Source organism: Dama dama, chromosome 1, assembly GCF_033118175.1.
Source record: "Dama dama isolate Ldn47 chromosome 1, ASM3311817v1, whole genome shotgun sequence".
Lineage (NCBI taxonomy): Eukaryota > Metazoa > Chordata > Mammalia > Artiodactyla > Cervidae > Dama > Dama dama.
The window spans coordinates 44,319,469-44,346,487 of NC_083681.1; the positions used below are offsets into that span (position 1 = coordinate 44,319,469).

A 27,019-nucleotide genomic window follows, 5' to 3' on the forward strand; every position below is an offset into this window, starting at 1 on the left:
TTAGAACTGATTCAAATGTATTCTTTTTAATGGCTGAGTAATACTCCATTGTGTATATGTACCATAGCTTTCTTATCCATTCGTCTGCCGATGGACATCTAGGTTGCTTCCATGTCCTGGCTATTATAAACAGTGCTGCGATGAACATTGGAGTACATATGTCTCTTTCAGTTCTGGTTTCCTCAGTTTGTATGCCCAGCAGCGGGATTGCTGGGTTATATGGCAGTTCTATTTCCAGTTTTTTAAGGAATCTCCACACTGTTCTCCATAGTGGCTGTACTAGTTTGCATTCCCACCAACAGTGTAAGAGGGTTCCCTTTTCTCCACACCCTCTCCAGTGTTTATTGCTTGTAGACTTTTGGATAGCAGCCATCCTGACTGGCATGTAACGGTACCTCATTGTGGTTTTGATTTGCATTTCTCTGATAATGAGTGATGTTGAGCATCTTTTCATGTGTTTATTAGCCATCTGTATGTCTTCTTTGGAGAAATGTCTGTTTAGGTCTTTGGCCCACTTTTTGATTGGGTCTTTTATTTTTTACAGATGTTTTTAGATGAACAGGAAACAAATGACTGTCATCTTTGAGATACTGTGAAATGTGCAGTTAAGCCTAATACCAATTAATACAGTACTCAGTAAATAATGGCTGAATGAGTAGATGATTCAGTAAATGGATGAGTCTGTAGGTATGTCAGAAAATGCCTAAGAATGGAAACTGGAGATTCCAGAGACTTAGGAATATTACTAAGTAATGTTTATCTATGTAGAAAATTATTTTACATCTTTTACTTATTAGACACTGTGTTAGGTACTGGAGATACATAATATGCTTATATTGCAGTAGTATTGTTGAGAAATGATGGTGGCTTGGACAAGGTGGTAGCAATAGAGTTGAAGAGAAATAAATGTGACATATTTTTAGATATATTTGATAGTACTTGGTGATGGACTAGATAAGGGATGAGGATAAGGGAGGAATCAAGGATGAATTTTAGATTTTGCTTTAACAACTGGCTGGATGGTAGTACCATTTACCGAGATGTGGAAGACTGCCGGAGATACTTTTTTTTCCTGGGGGAAGAGTGGTGAGTAAAGGGTTCTACATTGGACATGATAAATTTAAGATGCCTATGTCACATTCAAGTGGAGATTGCCAATAGATCATCGAAAGTATGAGCCTGGAACTGGGGAAGAATGAACTGGAGATATAAATCTGTGAATCCTGAGTATACAGATGCCATGTAAAGCCGTTGTGTTGAAGAGATGAATTAGGAAGAAAATGCAGATAGAAAGGACAAGAGGCCTCAGCAGTCTGCCTTTAGACACTGCAACATTTAGAAGAGTAGAAGCTAGCAATAGAGGCTGAAAAGGAATAGCTAATGAGGAAAGAGGAAAGTTAGGAGGGTAGTGCCAAGGAAGTTGAGTGAGAAAAGTGTTTGAGAAAGCAAGAACAGCCAGCTCCCAGATAAATGCTGCCTAGAGATCAAGATGAGAATGACTTTTCATTAGAATGGCTGACAGAGGGGTTGATGGTGACCTTGGAGTCCTCGATAGATTTTAGATACCATAAATTTTTAGTGGTACCACTGTGATTTTCCTTTGGGAATTTCTAATCATTTATTGGAATAATTCTTTTTCTTTAAGGGCTAAAAAATTGCCTTCACTCAAAAATGGTTTATAACTGCCCTCTTCTATGAATGTGTTGAACTCTCAAATGATTCTGTGCAATAAGTATTTCTGGCCTAAAGTAATTGTGCAAATGAGTTAGCGGTTAGATCATTGCAAAACAACTGAGTAGATTTGTAGTAGAGCAAAATAAAAAAACTGTAAAACAGATGGTGTGCTTTAGAAATCTATCTCTTTTCAGCATCACACAACATTCGGGTTTGGCCATTTAATTATTTGTTTTCTAATTAGTGAAACTTTATTTCTGGCTTTGGTCATTTTTCCAGAAGTCTCCATTTTTGAGCCTCTGTAACAATTTGTCTCTATGTAGTCTTTGCCAACTGGATAGAGAAGTGACAGATAGTGTGTACTATATCGGACTATCCTGAGGAGTTCAGTATATGAAGTTTAGAATACTGGCATTTTGTAAACTTCTGAAAGGCAAAACTCTTTTCTTCTTAACCAGTTGAAGTCTTGCTTCCTGTAATTCATGTCCTCTGTTTGAAATAATCTAAAGAGGACATGTTAGTTCTCTCAGTGCCTTCCCGCTTTATAACCAGAGCTTATCTTCCAACACCGGATGAATAGTGACATTCTTTTCAAAGAGCTTTATTGGATAAAAAGTTTCCACGGTTTAGTCTATATATTGTGCATTTTGAAATACAGTACATATCTGAAAAGTATTCTGAGAAAAATAATCATTGCTTCTCTACGTACATTTAAGTGAATGGGTCTTAAACAGATATTGTCATCCTGATTTCAAAAGTCTAAGGTCAGATGCAAGGAAAAACAGCCAATAAATGACTTTCCTACCAAGGGAGAGTTTGATGATGACACGCATTGCCAGGAGTATGCCTGTTATCCTCTTTATCCTTTTCTACCTTTTTGCCCTCTTTGTTCTCAACAGTAGTTCAGGAGTTCATTCCTTGTTAGATAGTTACAGTTGCCCGTTGGTATTCAATCCCCTGGTGACAACTAACACCAAGAATTTGCACATTTAACAAGTTTCCCTGGTACTTTCAATGCCTGCTTATATTTAAGAACCTTGCTATAAATTAATGAAACATTTTTCTTCTATGGCTTGTCAAAAAGCAGTTTCCAGATTTGAGCTCTGTAACAGATTTTTGTGTGTGTCTGTGCCTGCCATGTACCATGCCTTGTGCTAGGTAATAAAATTCAGTTAAAGACTTATAGAACCTAGTCTCTGACATGAGGAATTTATAATATAATAAGGGAAACAAGCTATGTATAAGATATAATGCAAGGAAGAAAATGATAAATGGCATAAGAGATTGCCAAATGACCAGAGAGGTACAGAGGCAAGCGAGTGTGAAATCAGGAAGTTTAATTTGACTGGCAGATAAGATGCCTGAAGGAAACAAGTGGGAAATGAGACTTTTAGAAAAGGAAGGAAAATTGTGAGGGCCCTTGAATCCCAGACTAAAGAGTTTTAACTTTCTGCCATAGATAGTAGAGAACAATCACATGCTCTTTGAAAGAAGGAAATTATTATTATAGTGTGTCAGTCTTGCAGAGTGGCTTATTTTAAATGGGACAACAGCCATTTAAATGTCTATGTTGATTTTAACAAATGTTTTTTAATTTTAATTCATAAGGCACTACATGGGTGCAAAGATGATTAAAACAGTCTCTCCCTTGAGTAATTCACCACAAATTACAGTGTACTTTGCTTTATAGTCCCACTTTACAAAGCTCTTATAATGAAGTGTAGGGTCTAATTTCAGAACACTCTTTCCTATGTATGAGCAGGTCCTTGTTCACTAATTTACAAATCATCATTCAGATTTTAGTCATTAGCTTTTGACCTTTAGCCTGTGCACTTTATGTAAAAAAATTGAAATTTTCTGATACCTAACTAATTATTGGGTGTATTTTTGCTACCATATATTTTTATCCTAAATATATTAAGGCTCTAACCTTTACATTACTATAGTTAGTTACTCTTGAATTATGAATTATCTTATGTATATGAATATGATTTTGAAGCCCTCTTTAATGAAGTTTTTAAAAAAAAAAAAAGATGTTAAAAAGAAGCTCATGAACCAGGGACCATGGGCATTTACTCAATATTCAATGATTGGTACATACTTAATAATTCAAACAAATATTTATTGAATAACTACTATGTACTGTGGGGGACACAAGGATGAATCTGGCATAGTACTTTCCTACAGGTTGCCCACACCCTAGTGGAGGAATTAAAGAAAAAATATAGGCATAGAATGTGTATTTGATATGTGTGTGTGCAAAAGTCCACCTGCAATACAGGAGACCTGGGTTCAATCCCTGGGTCGTGAAGATCCCCTAGAGAAGGAAATGGCAACCCACTCCAGTATTCTTGCCTGGGAAACCTCATGGACAGAGAAGCCTGGTGGGCTGCAGTCTATGGGGGTCACAAGGAGTGGGACATGATTGAGCAAGTTTCACTTCACTTAATATATATATATACATATATATATATATTTAAAATAAACATATAAAAATGTACTCTACATATTATATGTGGTATGTAATAAAATATACACTATAAAATATATAAATGTTCTCTAAATATTATTATATACTTATATGTATATTATATACTATATTTAATATATAAAACATGTATTTATATAAAGTAAGTAGTGTAGTAGTAGTACTATTAGGTTTTTAAGAAGAGAGCTATTATTCCTTTTAGTGGATTATAAAAACTCCTTAAGTGAGAAACTTGTATGCAGGACAAGAAGCAACAGTTAGAAATGGACGTGGAACAATAGACTGGTTCAAAATTGGGAAAGGAGTACATTAAGGCTGTAAATTGTCACCCTGCTTATTTAACTTCTATGCAGAGTACATCACGTGAAATGCCAGGCTGGATGAATTACAAATTGGAATCAAGATTGCTGGGGGAAATAGTAACAACCTCAGAAACGCACATGATACCACTTTAACACTTTAATGGCAGAAAGTGAAGAGGAACTAAAGAGCCTCTTGATGAAGGTGAAAGAGGAGAGTGAAAAAGCTGGCTTAAAACTCAACGTTCAAAAAAAAATTCAAAAAACAAAAAACTCAACATTCAGAAAACTAAGATCATGGCATCCAGTCCCATCACTTCATGGAAAATAGATGGGAAAACAGTGGAAACAGTGACATACTTTATTTTGTTGGGCTCCAAAATCACTGCAGATGGTGGTGACTGCAACCATGAAATTAAAAGATGCTTGCTCCTTGGAAGAAAAGCTATGACAAACCTAGACAGCATATTAAAAAGCAAAGACATTACTTTGCCAACAAAGGTCCGCCTAGTCAAAGCTATGGTTTTTCCAGTAGTTATGTATGGATGTGACAGTTGGACTATAAAGAAAGCTGAGTGCCAAAGAATTGATGCTTTTGAACTGTAGTGTTGAAGAAGACTCTTGAGAGTTCCTTGGACTACAAGGAAATCAAACCAGTCACTCCTAAAGGAAATCAATCCTGAATATTCATTGGAAGGACTGGTGCTGAAGCTGAAGCTGAAGCTCCAATCCTTTGGCCTCCTGATGCAAAGAACTGACTCATTTGAAAAGACCCTGATGCTGGGAAAGATTGAAGGCAGGAGGAGAAGGGGACAACAGAGGACAAGATGGTTGGATGGCATCACCGACTCAATGGACATGAGTTTGAGCAAGCTCCAGGAGATGGTGAAGGACAGGGAAGCTTGGCATGCTGCAGTCCATGGGGTTGCAAAGAGTTGGTCACAGCTGAGTAACTGAACAACTGCATCTTTTCTGAGGATTAAACCTAGAGTAACTTTAGAGAGAAACCTCATGATAACAGGATTCAGAGAATAGTGATACCCCTAGGTAGATAAAGGGCTATTTTGAGATGGCATGTATGGTGGGTGAAACTACAACCAGGGCAGGAAGTAAAAATAGGAAGCAAAGACAACCCAAGTTCCTCCTTTGCCTCGCTCTCTTTGCCTTGGGACACTGGTGCCTGTTCATTCACAGGGATCAGAAGTAATAAAATCAGAGCAGTGCTGATGCCCTGCTTGAGTGAGACGCTAAGGAAAATGGGTGGGAATTACAGGGTCTAAACCAATGACTTACCTGTTGGCCTCCACCCCCTAGGATAGGTAGATTATAGTTTTAGAAGTGCCTCCTCCTAAGGTGACTTCTCCTTGGAAGAGAAGGTTGATTATGAAATCCTGAATTGAGGAGTTGCTTGGTGGGGGCAGATTTTTGGTGCCTAGGGTTTTGAGCTCCTGGGGCTAAAGATCTGGTTCTGGTCTGTTTTCCTGAGGAGCTAGTACTCCCCAAGGAGTGTGAGCTCACAGGCCACATTTTACACACCATTAAGAGAGTTTAGAATAGGCAGAAGGCAGACCCAGACTTGAGAAGTCAACAAAGTGAACATGCTAAAAGAGATAAATGAAGATGTTAATAATATGAAGCAAGAAATGAAATGGTAAAACAGAACCAAGTAGAACCATTTAGGTATAATAGTTGACAGAGTTGTAGTTATATAGGATAAATAGTGAAGTGTGTGCAAATGAAGAGTGAATTAAAATCACTAGATGATCAGATTATGTAACTTTAATAGAACTTTATAGAAGGGAACAGATGAAGATAAACATACTGAAAACTTAAGGAAAAATGAAGCTATGTGGAGTTGAAAGTAAAAGTTACAAGATTCATATAATAGTAATCTCAGGCAAAAAAGTGAAAATAGGAAGAAGGAAATCTTTTAAAAATAATAGAGATAATTCATCAGAATTAAAGAAAAAAGATTTCAGCTTTAAATAATGATAAACTACCAGATAGGAGAGAGAAGGAAAAACTGACAAAATTGACATATGATTTAAGAATATCAAAAACAGAAAATTCTCAATGTTCCCACAGAGGAAGAGCAATCATAAAAAGAACAAGAATAATCTTGACATCTTTCTTTTTAGCAGCATTATTGGATGCACGTGTAAATCGAGTAATAATTCTAAATGTATTAAAGGAAAAACATTTAAACTTAGAATTTTATACCCATTGACATTGTCATTCAAGTGAAAGGCAATGATAAAAAAATATTGTTAAGTATACAAAGCCTCAGGTTTGCCACATAAGTCCTAGATTTAAAACACTTGTAGAAATAATTAAATAGGTCAGAGAAATTCTGTAGATGCTGTAAAAGCTGTGTGTACCAAGACTCTTTAAATACCTTGGTAAAGTCTGTTGGTGTCCAAAGAAAAAGAGAGAGAAAGACCAAAGAAGAGAAGGACACAGTATATTCATAGTAACCCAGATATAAAATGTGAGATAATATACACATGATAAGCATTGAGAAAGGAGAGAGAACATTGGTACATGAGAGGGAGCTAAACTGGAAGATGTAGACAACAGATTTTCAAAGCAGTAAAGGATTTTTTAAAAAAACATACAGAGTGGGACAAGTTGTAATAAACTTGAATAGTAGAAACAATTTCAAATAAGTTAATGGGTTAGAAGTACCTGTTAAAAGACATAATGTCAGGTTGAATTTTTAAATTTCTAGCTAAGTGCTATTTACAGGAAGCACATTCGAAGCATAAGGGCACAGAAATATTGAAAGAAAAAGAGTGGAAAAAAACATACTAGGCAAACACTAACCAAAAAAAGCCCAAGTAACTGAATTAATATCAACTAAATATACCTTGCTACAAACAAATCATCATTAGAGATAATGAAGATTACTGTATAATGACAACAGTTCAGTCCAAACAAAATTATAAATTTAAACACATGCAACTAATAAGGTAGTCTCAAAAATATATATCAAAAATTGACAAAATTCTATGGAGAAATTGGCAAATTCACCACCATAGTGGGAGATTTTAATGCACTTCTCTCAATTACTAATATGTGAAGCATATGCAAACAGAAGTAAGGATATTTAACAATACAATTAACAAGCTTATTTTGGTGGACACATACAATTCTGCATCTAACAATTAGAGAATATACATTTTTCTTACCCACACATGGAAGGAACATTTACCAGAATTAATCTAACCAGGAAGCAAGAAAGCCTTAATAAATTTCACAGATTATGTTCTCTGACAATACACAATTAAGTTGAAAGTTAATCAAAATGAGATTAAATACTGCATATATTTGGAAATTAATTCATATGCTTCTAGATAAGTCATGGGTTAAAAAAATAGATCCTAATGAGAAAAAGTTTTTAATTTCTAGAACCGAATGGTAATGAAAACACAGCATATCAAAACCTGTGTATACAGTAAAAATGTGTTTCAGCAGAAATTTATTACTATCACCTAATGTATGTACATTGGGAAGAAGAAAGGCTAAAAGGGAACTACATATCCAACTTAAAATTTCGGGAAAATATCCAAACAGAATATACACAAATAAGTAGTAGGAAAAATAAACCTAAGGGTGAAAAAGAAAGCAAAGGTAGAAAAGAGAAGATCAGTAAGACCAACATTTGATTCTTCGAAAAAACCAACAAACAGATAAACCTTTGGCAAAAATAAGAAAGAAACAAGACAAAAATAATATTTCACAGGAAAAAAGGAATACAGCTGCAGATAAGGCAAAAATTAAAAGGATAAAGATTAAAAAGATACAGGAATAGCACCACCAACTGTTTACTAATAAGTCTAAAAACTTAGGCAGCATATTAATTCTGTATATTCTAGTATAACAAAATTAGAGCGCTGGAAAGCAAACCTATGAAAAAGATCCATTTTGTTTATTTATATAGATCTAAAACCTTAAAATATTAGGAAGTTGGATTCAACTGTGCTTATAAATTGGTCATAATCATGTTGGATTTTCCCTAAAATACAATGATGGTTTAATTTCAGAAAAACTATAAATATAAATTCCTACATTAATATATTAAAGGAGAAAAGATACCATCATTTCAAAGAAAGCACTTGTCTTGTAGTAAGACCCAACATACATTCATAATTTAATTAGGAATGAAAGAAAACATCCTTAACCTGATAAAAGATTACAGCAAATATCATTTTAAATGGGAAATGTGAGAAGCATTTTCTTTAAATAAAGAGCTAGTCAAGGAAATCAGCTTCTAGTAGTTTTTTCAATGCTGTTGATCTCTGTCTAAGATAAGGAAAATAGTCACGAGAATCGGAAAGCAGAAATAAAACTTTTATTATTTGTAGTAATATACAAATGACTAGACAAACTCTTATAATAATAAGAGAGCTGAGAAAGATAGCTGAATTTAAGGATGGTACACATCAATAAATAAGAGTGTCAAATCAATACCTTGTACACCTTAAACTTACACAGTGTTGTATACCAACTGTGTGTCTGTGCTCATTCAGTCATGTCCAACTCTTTGTGACCCATGAGCTGTAGCCCACCAGGCGCCTTTGTCCATGGAATCCTCCAGGCAAGAATACTGGAGCAGGTTGCCGTTTCCTACTCCAGGGAATCTTCCTGACCCAGGGATCAAACCCACATCTCTTGCGCCTCTTGCATTGGCATGAGGATTCTTTACCACTGTGCCATCTGGAAGCCCTGTATACTAATTATAGCTCAGTAAAACTGGGGAAAAGATTGATATTCAAAGTCAATTGCACTTCTTTTCACTAGCAACCAACAATATAAAATGCAAAAAAAAGAAGACATGTAAAACTGTATTCACAAATTTATAATTTCTAGAAATGCAGCATTACATTTGTAAGACCTCTTTGAGGAAAGTTATGAAATTTTGTGGGAAAACATTTACTCAAGTGTAAATATATACCATAATTTAGGTCAGGAGACTAAATATCATAACAATTTATTTCCTCATATTGATGTACATATACAATGCAAATCTAATCAAAATTCCTCTTTTCACAACCCTAAAATTTGTAGTGAAGTATAAAGGGTCAAAAATAGCCAGGGCCTTTTTGAGTGTTTTGCTGTAACAGAAATTAAGACTATTTAGTTAGCACAGTGTGATAATGATATAGTAGTAAGCAAATTGACCAGTAGAATAAAATAGAAAGTGTGGAAACATATCCATACATGTCTGGAACATTTATGACAGGGGTAGTATGATGCATCAGTGAAAAAAAGGAGAGATTATTCAATAACTGGTGTTCAAATAAATGGCTGTCAATATGAAGAAAAAGAAATTGGGTTCCTATCTCATATGGTAGACAAAAGTCAACCTCTAATCAGCCAAGAACTTAAATAATAAAAATTTATATTTAACTTGTAGTGTAAATATAGGTGAAACCCTTTTGGAACTTGGAGTGTGTAGAAAAGGATTTTATAAACAAGATACCAAAGTTATTAACATAAAAGAAATGAGGAATAAACTTGACTTATATTAATCTTCAGAATTTCTATTCATAAAACAGCATTTTAGGGAAAGCTGATAGATTATAGACTAGGAGAAGGCTTTTGTAACCCAAATAACCAAGAAAAGATTAATATCATGAAATCTCAGTGATTCTTACAAATCAGTACAAAGTAGACCAACCGCCTAGTAGAAAATGAACAAGCAACTGGACAGGACCAGACACTTTTACAAGTAAGGATCTACAGTTAGCTAATGAACATGCAACAAGATGCTCAGTTACATTAATGATCAGGGAAATACAAATCAGGACTTCAGTGAGATAAACTAAAAATTAAAAAGTCTGACAGTAGTAGGTTTTGGAACACATGCAGATAAAGAGTCTCTTTAAATCATTGCTGTTGAGAGTATACTGGTACAACTACTTTGGAAAAAGGGTCTGACATTATCTATTAAAGTTAACCATTCACATACTCTATACCAAGAAATTTAATTTCTAAGAATATACCCAAGGAATTCTTCTACATATGTACCCTTGGAGACATACACGATAAAGTTTGTAGAAGTGTTTATAGGAGCAAAAACCCAGAGTCACCCCAAATTCCCTCTTCCTAGAGAATGAATAAATTGTGGTATAGTCTGACAATGGAATATTTTACAACTGTGAAATGGTTGAGCCACATGTAATAATATCTATGAAGCGATGAAATTTATTTTTGAAGTAATCATAGTTTTGTTAAGATATAATTTACTTACTGTAAAATACACAGATTTCAAGAGTTTAGCTGATGAATTTTTATATATGTATACTTTTGTGTAACCACTGCCCAGAACAAAATACAGAACATTTCCACCCCCACCAGAAAGTTCTTTTGTTCCTTTTTCCTAAGTTCATTTTGTACCACTCACCAGCAATGGTGTGAGAGTTCTAGTTTTGCTCCCCATCCTCTCCACTGCTTGGTATTGTTAGTATTTTTAATCTAGATACTTTGGTAGATATATAATGGTATCTCATTGTAGTTTTAATCTGTGCTTCCCAAATGAAAAATGAAATTGGTCATGGTTTATGTTTATGCTAATTTATTTATTTATGCTAATTGTCCTTTTGAATATCTTCTTTTACGAAATGTCTGTTCAAGTCTTTCTCCCATTTTCTATTTCTTTTTTAAATGTATTGATTTATATAAGTTTGTTACATATTTTAGATGTAAGCCTTTGTCACATACACACACAAATATATGTACAGTAACAAGCATTATAAGAAGGTGACTTAAGAAAAGAACATGAGAAGAATTACTGCATATCCTTGCTCAAGCAGGTGTCCTATGAAAAAGGAGAGATCATTAGAAATTGAGGGTCTTGAAACTGATCCCCTGCAAACTATCCCTGCCCCCACAGGCCATATGAAGTCATCTTATACAGGCAGGTACACACTACCTACTCCAGTCTGAAGAATGTTGGTTTGGAATATATTGAGTCTGTTTTCATTTTTCTAGCTTTATTGAGATATAATTGATATATAGCATTATATAAATTTAAGATATACAATGATTTTATATATATATTATGAAATGATAATCACAATTAGTTAATACATCCATCACCGGCATAGATTAATGTTTTTATTGTGATAAAAACTTTAAAGATCTATCCTCTTAGCAGCTTTCAAGTATACATTACAATATTGAAGGCTCAGCAACACCTCTAGCTAGAAATTCTTGGCAGACAATTGGAAATGCAATTTTGGTATAAGGGTAAATTACTCAACTTCTCAGGCAGTTTCCTCTTAAAGAACAGGAGAATCAACACCAACCTTGTCTGTTTTCATTATTTGTTCTACTTGTGAAAACAAAAGCACTGAGGTGACTGTTAGGAAAAACTTTTAAGTGGTGCACTTGCTTACTTTAGTGATCCATTATTACCTTTCTCCACTGCTGCCTTGGACTCACTGAGACCCATTAGGACATGTTTAGTGATTTTATTGGGTGCCGTCTGTCCTATGATTTATGCTATTTCTTTTCCTATATAATTTATATTAATTGTTAGTCATATAGTAGTGGCCATTACCCTCGGTAAATGATTTAAATGGTAAACAAAGCAGGAAAAATAACTTCCTCCCTCTATTCCCTCATTCCCTCTTATTAAAGATAACTGTTGTTAAATCTCTTATGTCTTCTTTTAAATACATTCTGTATATTTTTTTGTATCTACTTTTCACAAATGGATTTATATTACGCAAACTTTTCTTTTTCATCAAATGTATTTTGGAACGATTTCCTTATCTTTTAAAAGCAGCATTGTATCCAAGACCATGGATACGCTATTATTTTTCCCTTCTGAATATGAAATATTTAAACTGTTTCAGGACTTTTCTATTACAAACAATGGTGCAACAAATGTTCTTGTAAATATATGTTTATACTGTGTCAGCATATAGGATAAATTCTTAAAAGTTGAACTACTGGTCTGTGAGAGTATGCTTTACACATTTTGATGGTTTATTACTGACTAATCCTCGCATAAAAGGCAAGTAAATGAGAAACCTGTTTCCCCACACCCTCACCAAGAGAATCATCAAACTTAAATTTATGTCCATCTATTAGGTATAAATTGGTAACTCATTGAGCATCCTTTTATGTGCTTTTTTTATAAAGTGACTATTCCATTTTCTTGGTGGCAAAGAATCTGCCTGAGATGTGGGAGGACCTGGGCTCAATCCCTGGGTCGGGAAGATCTGGAGAAGGGAATGCCAGTCTACTCCAGCATTCTTGCCTGGAGACTCCCATGGACAGAGGAGCCTCGCAGCTTACAGTGCATAGGGTTGCAAGGAGTCAGACCCGACTGAGCCGCTAAGCAACAGCAGCATCCATTTTCCTGTTGAAAACATTTTACCCCGCAGAACATTACAAAATAAAGTGCTCTAGCTATTTATGAAAAGTAGAAAATAAAGACTCTGAAGTCCCAGAATGTTTCCTTTTAGCGTAGCGTATTTTATGTTTTAAACCATCTTATCCTAACTCATACATATTATTCATTCATTTAAAAATACTTATTAAATATTTATTATTTACAAAATACTGATAGGCTCTATCCTTGAAAAGGCAAATTTTGTTAGATGATGATGTATGCTTGGGTCTGTATTTGTAGGACCTGCCTACTCAGGTATTAAGTCCAAGTGTTGGTATTTGACCAAACTTCTCCTCTGAGTGTTCAGCTTTCTAGCTTTTCAAAATAAAGTAATCTCAAGCTGTTAGTTAAACAAGTAGAAACTTGTTAACCAAAAGGTTGGTTTTCTACTTATGAGAGCCTCAGATTATCAGTCTGTTACTGCTGTGTTCTTGCCATTCGCTGTTTCATGGTTGATGAGTTCGGGGCGTGACTCCCTGAACACAGCCAATAAAGGGAGTTCAGAAGTTACTGTTCTGATGGTGAGGTATCTCCACAATCTGCAGTGTCTACCCTAAAATTATACCAATTTTTGTTTGGTTGATTCATGTATAATTTCTCTTGAGCCTAGAAGGCTCATAACACGCAGCCTGGGCCATTTATTCATCTGATCAGTGCAAGTATTTGATGCAATTTCTCCTTCAACTGCTAGCAGGCAGGAAGCAGGGAGTCTAGTAAGTCATTGGATGGGCTTTAGACAAGAGGGAAAGTGTGGAGTCCATACCACTGTTTGTGCCCTGTTTGATATCACAAGAAAATATAGGAAGCAAGTAGTTAAAATTTTATAAATTATAGAGTGTTTTTGAGGGGATAATGTTCCTGTTCTGGATCTTTTGCTCTTCTCCCAGTCTTTTTGAAATAAGAAATAGGATCATTTCTTTGAATACAAAGGTGCTCTACTTTAGACTTGTAGCGTGTCAGTCACCAAGCTCTTGGGTGTGTGTGTGTGTGTGTATGTGTGTGTGTGTCTATGTAAACCAAGCATTTGAAAGATTGCTAGAAATGCAGGTTCAAGATAGTACAGGTAGTTCCTGCTTTGCACAGTAGTGCAGAACCATAAAAATAGTGTATATTGAAGCTGTGAAAAATGATTTTAATAATCAATGGAAAAATTATGATCCATGTCCTTTAAATTTTTTGTTAAATGTGAAAAAACTCCCTAACTGTTAATTGGAGAAGGCAATGGCACCCCACTCCAGTACTGTTGCCTGGAAAATCCCATGGACAGAGGAGCCTGGTAGGCTGCAGTCCATGGGGTTGCTAAGAGTCAGACACAACTAAGCGACTTCACTTTCACTTTTCACTTTGATGCACTGGAGAAGGAAATGGCAACCCACTCCAGTGTTCTTGCCTGGAGAATCCCAGGGACAGGGGAGCCTGGTGGGCTGCCGTCTATGGGGTCGCACAGAGTCGGACATGACTGAAGTGACTTAGCAGCAGCAGCAACTGTTAATTATAAATAAATATAGGGAATGAGACAAAAGTAAAGCTATTTTTTTTTGCACTGTAATTTAAAACATTAGAAATATTGAGAATTAAAGTATCTTATTTTTTGGTTAAAAACTTATCAAGATTAGTTTAAAGAATGCTTACCTTCTTATAATACAGAGGGAAATATCTTTTTTATGCCTTGGCAAATTGTCATAGTGTTTTACAAGCTTGGATTAACTTGTGACATGGTATTCTTTGTCCTTCCAATGTCATGAAATATCTCTGAAAATTCTTTAAATTTGTTTTTTGGGCACCATATTCTCTGAAGTATCTTCATCCTTCCTCATTTGTCTTACTAAGTTCCTTTGGTTGCACATCTGGATTCTTTCAGTGACAGTGTCAACATTCTCATGGTCAGCTATTTCTTCTGTTACCCATTTACGGTTGATTCAGATTTTACTTCCAGTATTATCACTTTAGTTTCTTTGTTGCAATTTCATCTTTGTTGGCAAATTACCTGGGAGACAAGGAAGCAACACAGCTGCACACATTGCTGTCTGTGTGTGAACTGAGTGGCAAATGGATGGTGTCCAGTCAGCAACAGACATGACCGGTCACTGACCATGATGCATATCTGCAATTTACATGGTGATTGTGTATTGAAGAGCTCTCAGTGAAGTTTGAACTTTATACAGTGATAGTTAATGTACCATAGTGACTAAAATTTGAACAGTGTTGCTGGGTGACTGATACTATTTAACAAATTCATGATGACTGAAATTCATGCATATCAGGGCTGTGCGAAGCCAATACTGCCTAAATAAATTGGCTATCACATGGTACTGATTGCATATGATTTCTGTAGTAATTACAGTTTTGTCGGGTATGCTGATTGTACAGTGAGCTCATTCTTTTGCACTTTTTGGAGGTGACTCACAGAATGTAAATTTTAATCTTCTATCTACCTATATCAGGACAGGCCAGATTATGCTGTGGTAACAAACAACTCCCAAATCACAGTGTTCTTGACGCCTTCCATGGCACATTGGCTTGGAGGAGGGAAGCAAGTTCCGTTTCACTTTGTCTTCACTCAGGGACCCAGGCTGAGGGAACTCTGTCTCTGTGCTTCTGTTGTGACTAATGCAGGTATTGAGAACATGTGAACCACAAACTTTCAAAGTTTCTGTCTAGAAGTGATACACACTGTTTCAAATCACATTTTCACTGGTCAAAACAAGTCATATGGTCATGTCCCAAAAGAAGTAGAGAGGCAAGATTCTAGTATGTGCCTTGAAGACAGGAATGTTGGGTAAGCACCATCAATAACTTCTGTGGATCCAGAGAGTTAACTTGTGGAGAGTTTATCAGGGAAGGGCAGTTGAAGACTAGGATTACAGACCTAGATGTGTCAGATTATCTCTGTTTTCTAATGAGAGATTGAAGTTCAAGGCAAAGTTGTGTGTACTGGTATTCTAGGAGCCTGGACACTGTGATTAGTGTTCAAGGTTGCAATGAAGCCAGGAAGTTATACTAGAGGCCAGATGAATCATTGGTAAAGCGGGGCTGTTGACAGAACCTTGGAGATCAGAAATCATTCAGATGAGAGCTCTGAGACTATCTACTGTTCTAAACAATTTCCTTTTTGGCCTCTGAGTCTTCATCTGTGCTTCATTTAAGTTGATGACATCTTTGGAAGTTCTGGGATACTTAACAGAGAACTTAAGCCTCGAAAGAAGTGTAGGCTAGGGGTTGGCAGAAGGCATGGTAAGGGTATTCTGGGAGTAAATGGGTAGAGGCTGCAGAAGTGCAACCAAAAGTAGGATGCTGTGAAAGTGGTAAGAATATAGATCTTCTTTAAAAAGGATAACGTTGAAGAACTGCAGGGAGTGAATTACATAATGATCATCATTTAGTTACTACTATTCCATGCTTTGTTTTTGTCTGTGTCTTTAATGCTGAATTTATTAAGCTGTGCAAATCCTCCACAGTGTACTCAGATGGCTGCCGTTAAAGTGCCTGGCTGTTTACTACTCTGTATCCCTGTTGCTTAATGCTTCAATCCATTCACATGTCAAATTAATCTAGAATCACTCCATAGTTGTGCTCATGCCTAAACTTCCTGTTTTTAATCTAAATGTGATCCAAACTTCTTGTCCAGACTTTCTCTACTAGTCTGCATTAGGAGCAAAACTATTTAAGGTATACCTAGTCTAGCAGGAGCCCTGTGAGACTGCATTCATGCATTTCCTTGCATTAGATGGAATATTTTATTTGAGAAAAATATAGCTAATATTAAGTGGTTAATTTTCGTATGAGCTACTCACATCTGGAATTAAACAGTGCATAGAATACATTATAATCAAATGATCACATTATATCAAAATCTTCCAGTCAACTAAGAGCTTTCAAGTCAAACATCTTTATTCTTGGATACAATACCAGACTAATCAGCTGAACTTAGATTTTTTACCTAGACATTTTGATGTTGTATAGACTTACCCATAGGGCTTCCCTCGTAACTCAGAGGGTAAAGAATCTGCCTGCAGTGCAGGAGACCCAGGTTCAATCCCTGGGTAGGGAAGATCCCCTAGAGAAGGGAATGGCAACCCATTCCAGTATTCTGGCCTGGAGAGTTCCATGGTCAGAGGAGTCTGGTGGGCTACAGTCTATGGGGTCGCAGAGTTGGACATGACTGAGCAACTAACACACATGTACACACAGGCTTACGCTTAGTGTTGGACCCAGTAGACTTTGGACAACTTCTTTCATTCTTTCAGTTTCTCTATTAATTTTCTAAGAACAGAGCTGTAAGGGGGTCTTCGGATTCCAGGGACTTGCCCTATCTAGTGTTCTTTTGCACAAGCATGCTCTATTATTCTTTTTTTTTTTCCATTTATTTTTATTAGTTGGAGGCTAATTACTTTACAATATTGTAGTGGTTTTTGCCATACATTGACATGAATCAGCCATGGATTTACATGTGTTCCCCATCCCGATCTCCCCTCCCACCTCCCTCCCCATCCCATCCCTCTGTGTCTTCCCAGTGCACCAGCCCTGAGCACTTGTCTCATGTATCCAGCCTGGGCTGGTGATCTGTTTCACCCTTGACAGTATACTTGTTTCAATGCTATTCTCTCAGAACATCCCACCCTCGCCTTCTCCCACAGAGTCCAGAAGTCTGTTCTATACATCTGTGTCTCTTTTTCTGTTTTGCATATAGGGTTATCGTTACCATCTTTTTAAATTCCATATATGTGCATTAGTATACTGTATTGGTGTTTATCTTTCTGACTTACTTCACTCTGTATAATGGGCTCCGGTTTCATCCATCTCATTAGAACTGATTCAAATGAATTCTTTTTAATGGCTGAGTAATATTCCATAGTGTATATGTACCATAGCTTCCTTATCCATTCATCTGCTGATGGACATCTAGGTTGCTTCCATGTCCTGGCTATTATAAACAGTACTGCGATGAACTGTATTATTCTTTTAAAACTGAATATTCTCCCACCCCTAAATTTTGGTATATTGTAAAAAGTATTAGTGAAGAGGTCTGAGACATGTCAGCTCAAGGAGTATTCTCAAAAGGGCATCAGAAGTTTTGCTATTTATTCAACATTATAATTTTTCCATGTGACTTAATGAATTTGTGAGATTATATTACTAAAATATGTAAGAGTCTTCAATTTTTTAACTGTTTATAACCAAAAATTCATCATTTAATATTAGGGCAATACACTTTCTTCAGCGAGACCACCCAATGTGTTAGAAATGATGAAGGAATGGAAAAATAACCCAGAAAGTGATGAGGAAAGCACAACAGACCAAAGAGACAGTGGGTCTGGACAAGAGGATTTGAAAGTGTACCAACCCAGCAGAAATGTCCCTGATGTCAGTAACTCTTCAGATGAAGAGGAAGGAAAACAGGTAGGAAGAACCAACAAAACAAGTAGGAAAAACAATTGTTTCATTTCTCCAAACTGTAAAATACCTTCACAACACTTGGAACATTTTTGCAGCTCTTTTTTATTGTTGGATTGTAATGGTTTGTAACAAAAGAGACTTGCATGATAAAGAAAGTAAAGCTTGAAACTAGCATGATTTAGTGATGTGGGCTAGATGCTCATTTTAAGATCCGTGATTATATAGGGAGGGGTCTGCAAACTTTTCCTATAACAAATAGTGAATATTTTAGGCCATAATAGTCTCTGTCACAACTTCTCAACGCTGATGTTATAGCATGAACACAGGCATAGACAACAACTGAATGTTCCAGCGAAACTTTACAGAGACAGGTGGTGTGCTGGATTTGGCTAATGGGTCACAATGAATAATGTATGTATTTTACCAGGCTATACAATTTGGAATGGGTTTATGTATTACTTCAAAAATTACTATTACATTAGTTAGTCATTTCCAATTTTATGATACCTAAAATTGTTTGTATAGGCTTATTATCTTACTTTATTAGATATAGTTTTATTCTTTTTGGTGAATAAAATTTAGTAACATTTGGTTAATTCTAGATTGCATTCTACTAATTCAATATCTTGACAATTTACCCAAATCCTCTTTTCTTTTGTTTCTGTGATTGAGGAAAAACTTTCTGTGTGTTTGTTCTCATTCTTGTCTTGAAGTCTAATCATCATATTTGAGCTCTTCTTTAATGATGGAACATCTTGCCATCAGGGGCCAGATTTACCTCTGGGCACCCCAGACTTCTTATGAGGTGTTGCTGCTTTTTGGTTCTCTGAGACCTAGAGACGGGCAGAGTGGAGAGAGGGACTGGAGGGTAAATCCTGATCCACAGTCAGGAAGGTACAGCATGGCTGCCTGTACCTGCCCTGCCACGAATTCTGTCAGAAAGTCGAAGAAAGAGACCCAGTAGAGTGATCTGGTTGATTTTTATTTATTCATTGGGAACTTCTTCATCTAGTTGATAGCAAATGTCTAGATAATAGGCTTAACATTTAATTACTTAGACATTTTGAAATAGCTATATTTTTATGTAATGTAAACATAAGGTTATTGAATCCCTTTCACCTTCTCCAGTCTGTCAACAACTCCTGCAGTGCTCAGCAGCTGTGTGTATTTGGTATTCTTGTTAAAAATAGCATCCTAAAAACCCATGTTTGCATTTCCTCGTTGAACATAGTTTGAAAAATTTCTTGTTAGCTGACTTAGAATTTTATACACACGTACATGTGCACACACACATACATAAACATACTCACACATATATACAAACACACATACACTCACACACTCTCATACACATACATTATGTATTACATACATGCATCAACAATAATATACTCACACACGGTAGTGATGTTTTAGTTGCTAAGTCATGTCTGACTCTTGTGACCCCATGGATTGTAGCCCACCAGGCTCCTTTGTCTGTGGGATATCCCAACCAAGATTACTGGAGTGGGTTGCCATTTCCTTCTCCAGAGGATCTTCCTGACCCAGGGATCAAACCCAGGTCTCTTGCAGGCAGTCTCCTGTATTGCAGATGGATTCTTTACCAACTGAGCCACCAGGGAAGCTTGTATATGTGTATATATCTACATATATGCATATATACAAGTATATTTATATATGTATATACTCGTATATATACAAACACAAATCCATGCATACACACATTACCTTTTGTAGTCTTGGATTATATCTATGTTCACTGATCTGAACATAAAATTTCCTTGGAAACCAAATATTTGGTCGTCTTCCATCTCCTTTCTCATTGCTCTGTCACGTCTCTGCTCTCCTCCTACGCTCTCTTTGAGTCAGAGTAGAGAGATAACACTTGCCGTGATGTTCTCAGTGTGGTGTTCTCAGCTACTTCCAATTAGGGAACAGAAGGATTGAAATTTGAGGTGCTTATGGATGCTAGAACTAGACTCAGTGGATTGAAAATTTAAGAATATACATTTCTACTTATCAACAAGAACTTTTCCGCAATCAGAGCTCACCTGCAGTAGCACAGGCAGGACTGTGGATAGTAAATCTCACCTTTCAGCCATTGAAAGCATTCATACAAACTCTGGAAAACTACTTGTTATAAATGCTGTGCCAGGAATTTCTACATAATGGGTAGGCGTTTGCCCTGGATGTCCTTTAAGGACTTTCCTGTGCTTAGGTTTTGGCTGTGACATCTTGGGAGGAATACCTTACCTTATTTGGGAGTTTTTTTGAAGAGTGTTACCCCTTAAAAGAAAGTCTTCTCTTGTATATTAAGCTTTTTCATGGATTTTTATGAATAAATATGCACTTTGTTAATTACTTTGAAGTTGAGTTTAAGAAATTACTTCTCCCCGCCCCCCCAAATCTTCATTAACAGCAAATAGTAGAGTATAAGATCTAAAGTGATAACTGAAAATAGGATTGGCCATTTAGTCTTGAGTCCGCACAGGATTCATATAGTAACTAGTATCCTTAAGAGTGAAACTTTAATTTTATTAAAAATCATTCTAATAATATTGAAATATTTCCCATGGGAAAAATTCATTCATTAAAATTAGATTATATGGATAATTTGATATGATAAATATTTACACTTACTATAAAGAGATGTATATGATTCTTTTTCCATTAAAATATTTGAAATTTGGCTTTACTGTAAATGCAGATTGCCACAGATCCTGCTTTCCATAGTATCACTGTTCTCTCTTCTGGAGAATCTGATAAATCCATTTAGAGCTCCTGATTTTGTACTTCTCACACTTTTTAGATAAGTGGCAAAGTGCTTGGAAAACTAGCAGAAAAAATGAGGAATTATTTAAAAACAAAAACAAAAAAAACACTTGAACTAAGCACCTTCCTCTTGAACTAAGCACCTTCCTCTTTCTCTGGGTAACTCTTCCTTATTTCCAAATGCCCTGGGCATTATGGAAAAATACAGTGTGTATCTCCTGATTGTTCATGTTTGGATGAAGATATTATACTTCACCATTTCAACCTTATTTTCAAACAGTTGGCATTTGGCAATGTCCATTTTTCAAATTTTCATTTTCAACCTTTAGTTTGTTTTTGGTAGGTGTATTTTTTTGAAGATAGAACTGTTCTCTCTTATATATCTTATATTTTACAGCCTGAGTACATCTAGAAAGTGTTTTGTGTTATTGGGAACCCACTAAATTCCCCACAGTGGGTTCTTAATCTACTCTATCAGGCAGACCCAAGAGTTTAACTCCTATAGCAGCATTGACTCATCTTCAGACGAGACACTTGGCAGACTATTGCTTATTGCAAGAACATGCCTTTTCGCATTCAGTCCTTAGTGATTTCTGATAAGCAGTACACTACTTTCATTGTTCATTAAGCTCAAAAAACAATCAAAGAGAAATGAAGGCCTGTAATTAAAATGCACAGCCCATAACCATAGAGGGAGGGACTAGCAACTCTGCATGTAGCAAAAGTATATTTGCATTATAGAATTCTCCCTTAATAAAGAAGAAACTTCTTAGCTGTTAATTTGTTTACTGAACACAGTCTTGAATATACTTATTTAGTGAAAATGGAAAGTTTTTGTGATCATTTTTCTTGACTGAAAACATGGACTTTACAGAATCAAGGAAATGGTACGTGTATCAGATTTTTTTTATCCAGTCTAGAAAATAGAAAGGCAAGGTGTCTTAGCAACTTTGAAAGGTTATTTTGAGCAATGCAATGTGTTCATTATCAGTTCTTAAAAGACAAAGAATATTTGAATTTAAATAAGATTGAAATTAAACAGTTGAACTTTGTGGTATATTGACCTGTTGCTCTGAGGAAAAAGTCAAGTTTTCTTAGTATTTTAGTACTGTAGGATAAAAATTTCTGTTCTTACAAATTAAGTCTTAGTTCCCTGAACCCCTGTGAATCATGTGCAGATTTTGTGGTTCTTCCATGTTTTGAGCACACTTTTATATTCCATTACAGAAGCACTGTAATCTGGCATGTGTGCCAAAGCATTCCATTTACAGTGTCCTACTGGTTAAAAGCACAGATTCTAGATCTGGGCTGCCTCGATTCAAATCCTGGCTTCACCACTTACAAGCTTGAGGACCTTGGGCAAGTCTCTTGGCCTCTGTTTCCTCATATCTAACATGGGAATAATAATGATGTCAACCAAGGGATAAATGAAATCATGCATATAATACTAGTGACATATGGTAAGCGTGCATTAATGTTAGCTATTATTAATTTTATTATTATTTTGCTAAAAACCATGCATGGCTTCCATGTGGCTCAGATGGTAAAGAATCTGCCTGCAATGTGGGAGACCTAGGTTCGATCCTGGATTGGGAAGAGGCCCTGGAGAAGAGAATGGCAACCCAATCCAGTATTCTTGCCTGGAGAATCCCATGGACTGACGGGCTGCAATCCATGGGGTCTTAAAGAGCCAGACATGACTGAGAGACTGACACTCTCACTTCAAAGAGCTTGCTTAGAATATTGCTAAAATTGCATGTTCTTTCTTGTCTGCTTTAAGGCTCCTTTGGGCAGAGGTATGGGCCTAAACTAATGAACAAACTAAGAAATATCATTTTCAAAGGTGATCAGGTGATGCTTCCAGCCTCACCTGCCCTCTCAGTTTGGCAAGATCCCTAAGGCACTGTGGTAGATTGGATTGTTTTTCCCAATTATTTAAAACCTCTCTGTAAGGAATATGTACATTCCTACCTGTTTCTCCCTATTAGAGTAGATGGATATTTTCTCATCTCACTAATGTTGGTCTTAGCTATATTATTGACTTTAGCAAACAGAATGTTGAGGTGTGCTATAAGCAGAGACCATAAAAGTGTTTGCATGATTTAGCTTGCTCTCTTGTATTTTGGCCACCTGCCATGAGAAGAACATGACTATAGAAGCCACAGTTCTTGGGATTATGAAGGTCTGTGGAACAGACTTGGAACCCAATACAAAACCTGAAGTCCAGCCTAGCACCTCCAAATGAAAATTAATGTTCATTGTTTTAACATACTGAGACTTTTCTAGTTCTTTGTTATGTAGTTGTATAGAAAAGAGTTAACACAGCAAGCCTAAGCTGCTATCTTTGAAAAGGCCTGTTTTCAAGGTTAGCCCTTGGCTAGCTTTTGGGAACTTAGATTTTGGGACAGCTACTATTAACTGATAAGAATGATTAATTGTGCCTAAACCTTACAAACAATACAGTTAATGCTGACCACCTGCTTTCCCTCTGGAAGTCTGGGATTTTGGTAGGTGCTAGGCAGAGAATGCCCCCATGGTCAGCTCCCAGTAAAAACGCTGGGTGTTGAGTCTCTGAGCTTCCCTGGTTGGCAGCCTTTCACATGTGTTGTCACAACTTGTTGCTGGGGTAATTAAGTGCATCCTGTGTGACTCCTGGGAGAGGACTCTTAGAAGCTTGAACATAGTTTCCACTGGACTTCTCCTCAATGGTCTTTTTACTTCCTAACAGTGCTCTGCATCCTCTCACTATAATAAATCATAGCAATGAGTACAGCTCTATGCTGATTTCTGTGAGTCTTCATAGTGAATCATAGGACCTAGAGACCTCCCAAACACAGTAGCATAGCTGTAGCAATAGCTGACTAATACAGGAACAAATAATTAATTGTGCTAACATGAATTTTAGCCTGTTGTTCTTTGATCTAATGCTGTCAGCAAAGCCACTTGCTAGTTTGGATTCACAGGCTTCCATAAACAACAAGGCTTTTGTCCCTGCTTCTCTTCTATTAGAATCTCCTATGTAAGGCTTGGGTTTCACCACGGATGTAGCCAGACTTTTATGATTGAAGGGACATATTAGTGAATCTTTTCAAATAATTTCCCTGCTCTCCCAAACCTGGCTTTTGCTCAGCTCCCCTTAGAGATTATAACTGTTAGTATATGCTGTGTATATTTTTCCCGATGGAGAACCAACCCATTGGGTTGGGTTGTAAAAACACTGCTTCAATTGCAAATGTATTAATTTGGGTCCATTCATCTCTTATCCTACCTTTGTGCTATAATTGTCTCATGTATTACATATATGTAATTATCAACCCTACAAAACAGTGTTTTAACTTTTGCTTTGAATAGTCTTATTTCCAAGAAATTAAAAGGAAAATTGTCTTTTATATTTACCCAGATACTTACCATTTCTGATGCTTTTCTTTCCTTTCAGAAAATCTATGCTTCCATCTAGTATTGTTTCTCTTCAGCCTGATGAACTTCCTTTGCATTTCTTGTATTGAATGTCTGCTCTCAGTTTTCTTTTATCTAAAGATGTCTTTATTTTGTCTTAATTTTTGAAGGACATTTTCTCTGTTTACAGAGTTCTAGTTTGACAGGTAATTTTGGTCCACACTTTAAAGATGTTCTTCTTCTGCCCTCTGGCGTCGAATTCTCTGATAAGGAGTCATTGGTAATTTGAAGTATTCTTTTCCTGTATGTAATATGTCGCTTTTCTCTGAATGTTTTCAGGATTCTCTCTTTATCTTTGGTTTTCAGCAATTTGAGTCATATTGCTTAGACGCGTTCTTCACGTTTATCTTGCTTGGGATTTGCTGAACTTCTTGGATCTGTATTTCTGTCTTTTGCTAAGTTTGGGAAATTTTGTAAGCACTTTCTTCTTTTTTCTGATACTCTTAATTGCTCATATGTTAGACCATTTGATATTGTTCAGTAAGCCTCCAAGGCTGTTTTCATTTTTTTCAATCTGTTCTTTAAATTGGATACACTCTATTGATCTATCTTCAGGTTTACTCTTTCCTCAGTTGTGTCCATTTTCCTGTTAAATCTGTCTGGTTTAATACTTAATTTCAGATACCATATTTTGTTTTAAAATTATTATTTGGGTCTTTTTTATTATTTGTTTTTCTATGGAGACCTATTTTATTTATAATTTAATTTTTCACTTTACATCATTGATAATAGTAATGATAATCACCTGTTTGCTAATTCCAGTATCTAGGTTCATCTCAGAATCTGTCTCTATTGATTGTTATTTCTGTTAAGTAATTTTGGATTGTATCCTGGACATTGGAAATGTTGTGTTGTATTAACTCTGAATTCAACTGTGTTCCTTCAAAAAGTGTTGACATTTCTGTTTTAGCAGGTATTTAGTTGATTGGATAAAAACTGAAAATTGTTTCTTAGCAGTTCAAATCTTAGATTGGTTCATTTATCTTAGGTGAATGGAATATAAGATTCTCCTTCTCTGGCTATCTGCTTTAGGAACTCTCTCACTACTCTTTGGCGTCTGTGGTTGCTTTGAATTCTGCCCATTAGTTCTTTAGATCAGAGAGAGAAAATTGTGAAAGCATCTGGAGTAGAGGGAGGAGGCACATTACCATCAAAGGAGCAATTTTAATATATCAACAGAAATAATGGAAGCCAGAAAATAATGGAACAACATTGTTAAACTGCTAAGTGGAAAATAACATAAAACAAGAAGCCTGTCAACTTGGAATTCTGTATCTGCTGATATTTTCCTTCAAAGATAAACATAAAATTTTAAAAAGTTTTCAACTGTGTAAAAGATGAGAGAATTTCTACCAGCATATCTTACTATGAAAAGCGAAAGTGCTAGTTGCTCAGTTGTGTCTCATGCTTTGCAGTCCCTTGAACTGCAGCAGGCCAGGCTTCCCTGTCCTTCACTGTTTTCTGGAGTTTGCTCAAACTCATGTCCATTGAGTCAGTGATGCTATCCAACCATCTCGTCTTCTGTCATCCCCTTCTCCTCCTGCCCTCAATCTTTCCCAGAATCAGGGTCTTTTCCTTTGAGTTGGTTCTTTGCATCAGTTGGCCAAAGTATTGGAGCTTTAGCTTCAGCATCAGTACTTCTAATGAATGTTCAGGGTTGATTTCCTTTAGGATTGACTGGTTTGATCTCTTTGCTGTCCAAGGGACTCTCAAGAGTCTTTTCTAACACCACAATTTGAAAACATCAGTTCTTTGGCACTCAGCCTTCTTTATGGTCCAGCTCTCATATCCATACATGACTACTGGAAAAATCATGGCTTTGACTAGACGGACCTTTGTCAGCAAAGTAATGTCTCTACTTTTTAATAGGCTGTCTAGGTTGGTCATAGCTTTTCTTCCAAGGAGCAAGCATCTTTTAATTTCATGGCTGCAGCCACCATCTGCAGTGATTTTGGAGTCCAAGAAAATAGTCTGTTACTGTTCCCATTGTTTCCCCATCTATATGCCATGAAGTGATGGGACTGGATGCCATGATCTTAGTTTTTTGAATATTGAGTTTTAAGCTAGCTTTTTCACTCTCCTCTTTCATGTTCATCAAGAGGCTCTTTAGTTCCTCTTTGCTTTCTGCTATTAGCATTATGTCATCTGCATATCTAGGTTATTGATATTTCTTCTGGCAATCTCAATTCTAGCTTGTGCTTCATCCAGCCCAGCATTTTGCATGATGTACTCTGCATAAAAGTTAAAAAAGCAGGGTGACAATATACAGCCTTGACACACTTCTTTCCTAATTTTAAACCGTCTGTTGTTCCATGTCTGGTTCTAACTGTTGCTTCTTGACCTGCATACAGGTTTCTCAGGAAATAGGTAAGGTAGTCTGGTATTCCTGTCTCTTTAAGAATTTTACACAGTTTGTTGTGATCCACACTGTCAAAGGCTTTAGTATAGTCAATGAAGAAGTAGATGTTTTTCTGGAATTCCTTTGCTTTTTCTATTATCCATCAGATGTTGGCAATTTGATCTCTGGTT

At 36.2% G+C, this 27,019-nt stretch overlaps 1 protein-coding gene across 5 annotated transcripts in view; it reads left to right on the forward strand.

Annotated features, from left to right (window-relative positions):
• STK33 (serine/threonine kinase 33) overlaps positions 1-27,019 on the forward strand; it is a 119,732-nt gene that overhangs the window by 85,525 nt on the left and 7,188 nt on the right. For 4 of the 5 annotated variants that reach the window (XM_061148038.1, XM_061148011.1, XM_061148001.1 and 1 more), the window contains one exon: positions 18,068-18,265. The exons of the other annotated variant lie outside the window; for it this stretch is intronic. In XM_061148038.1, coding sequence (XP_061004021.1) covers positions 18,068-18,265 — 198 coding nt within the window. The remainder of the gene's footprint in view (positions 1-18,067; positions 18,266-27,019) is intronic. 5 annotated transcript variants of the gene reach the window in all.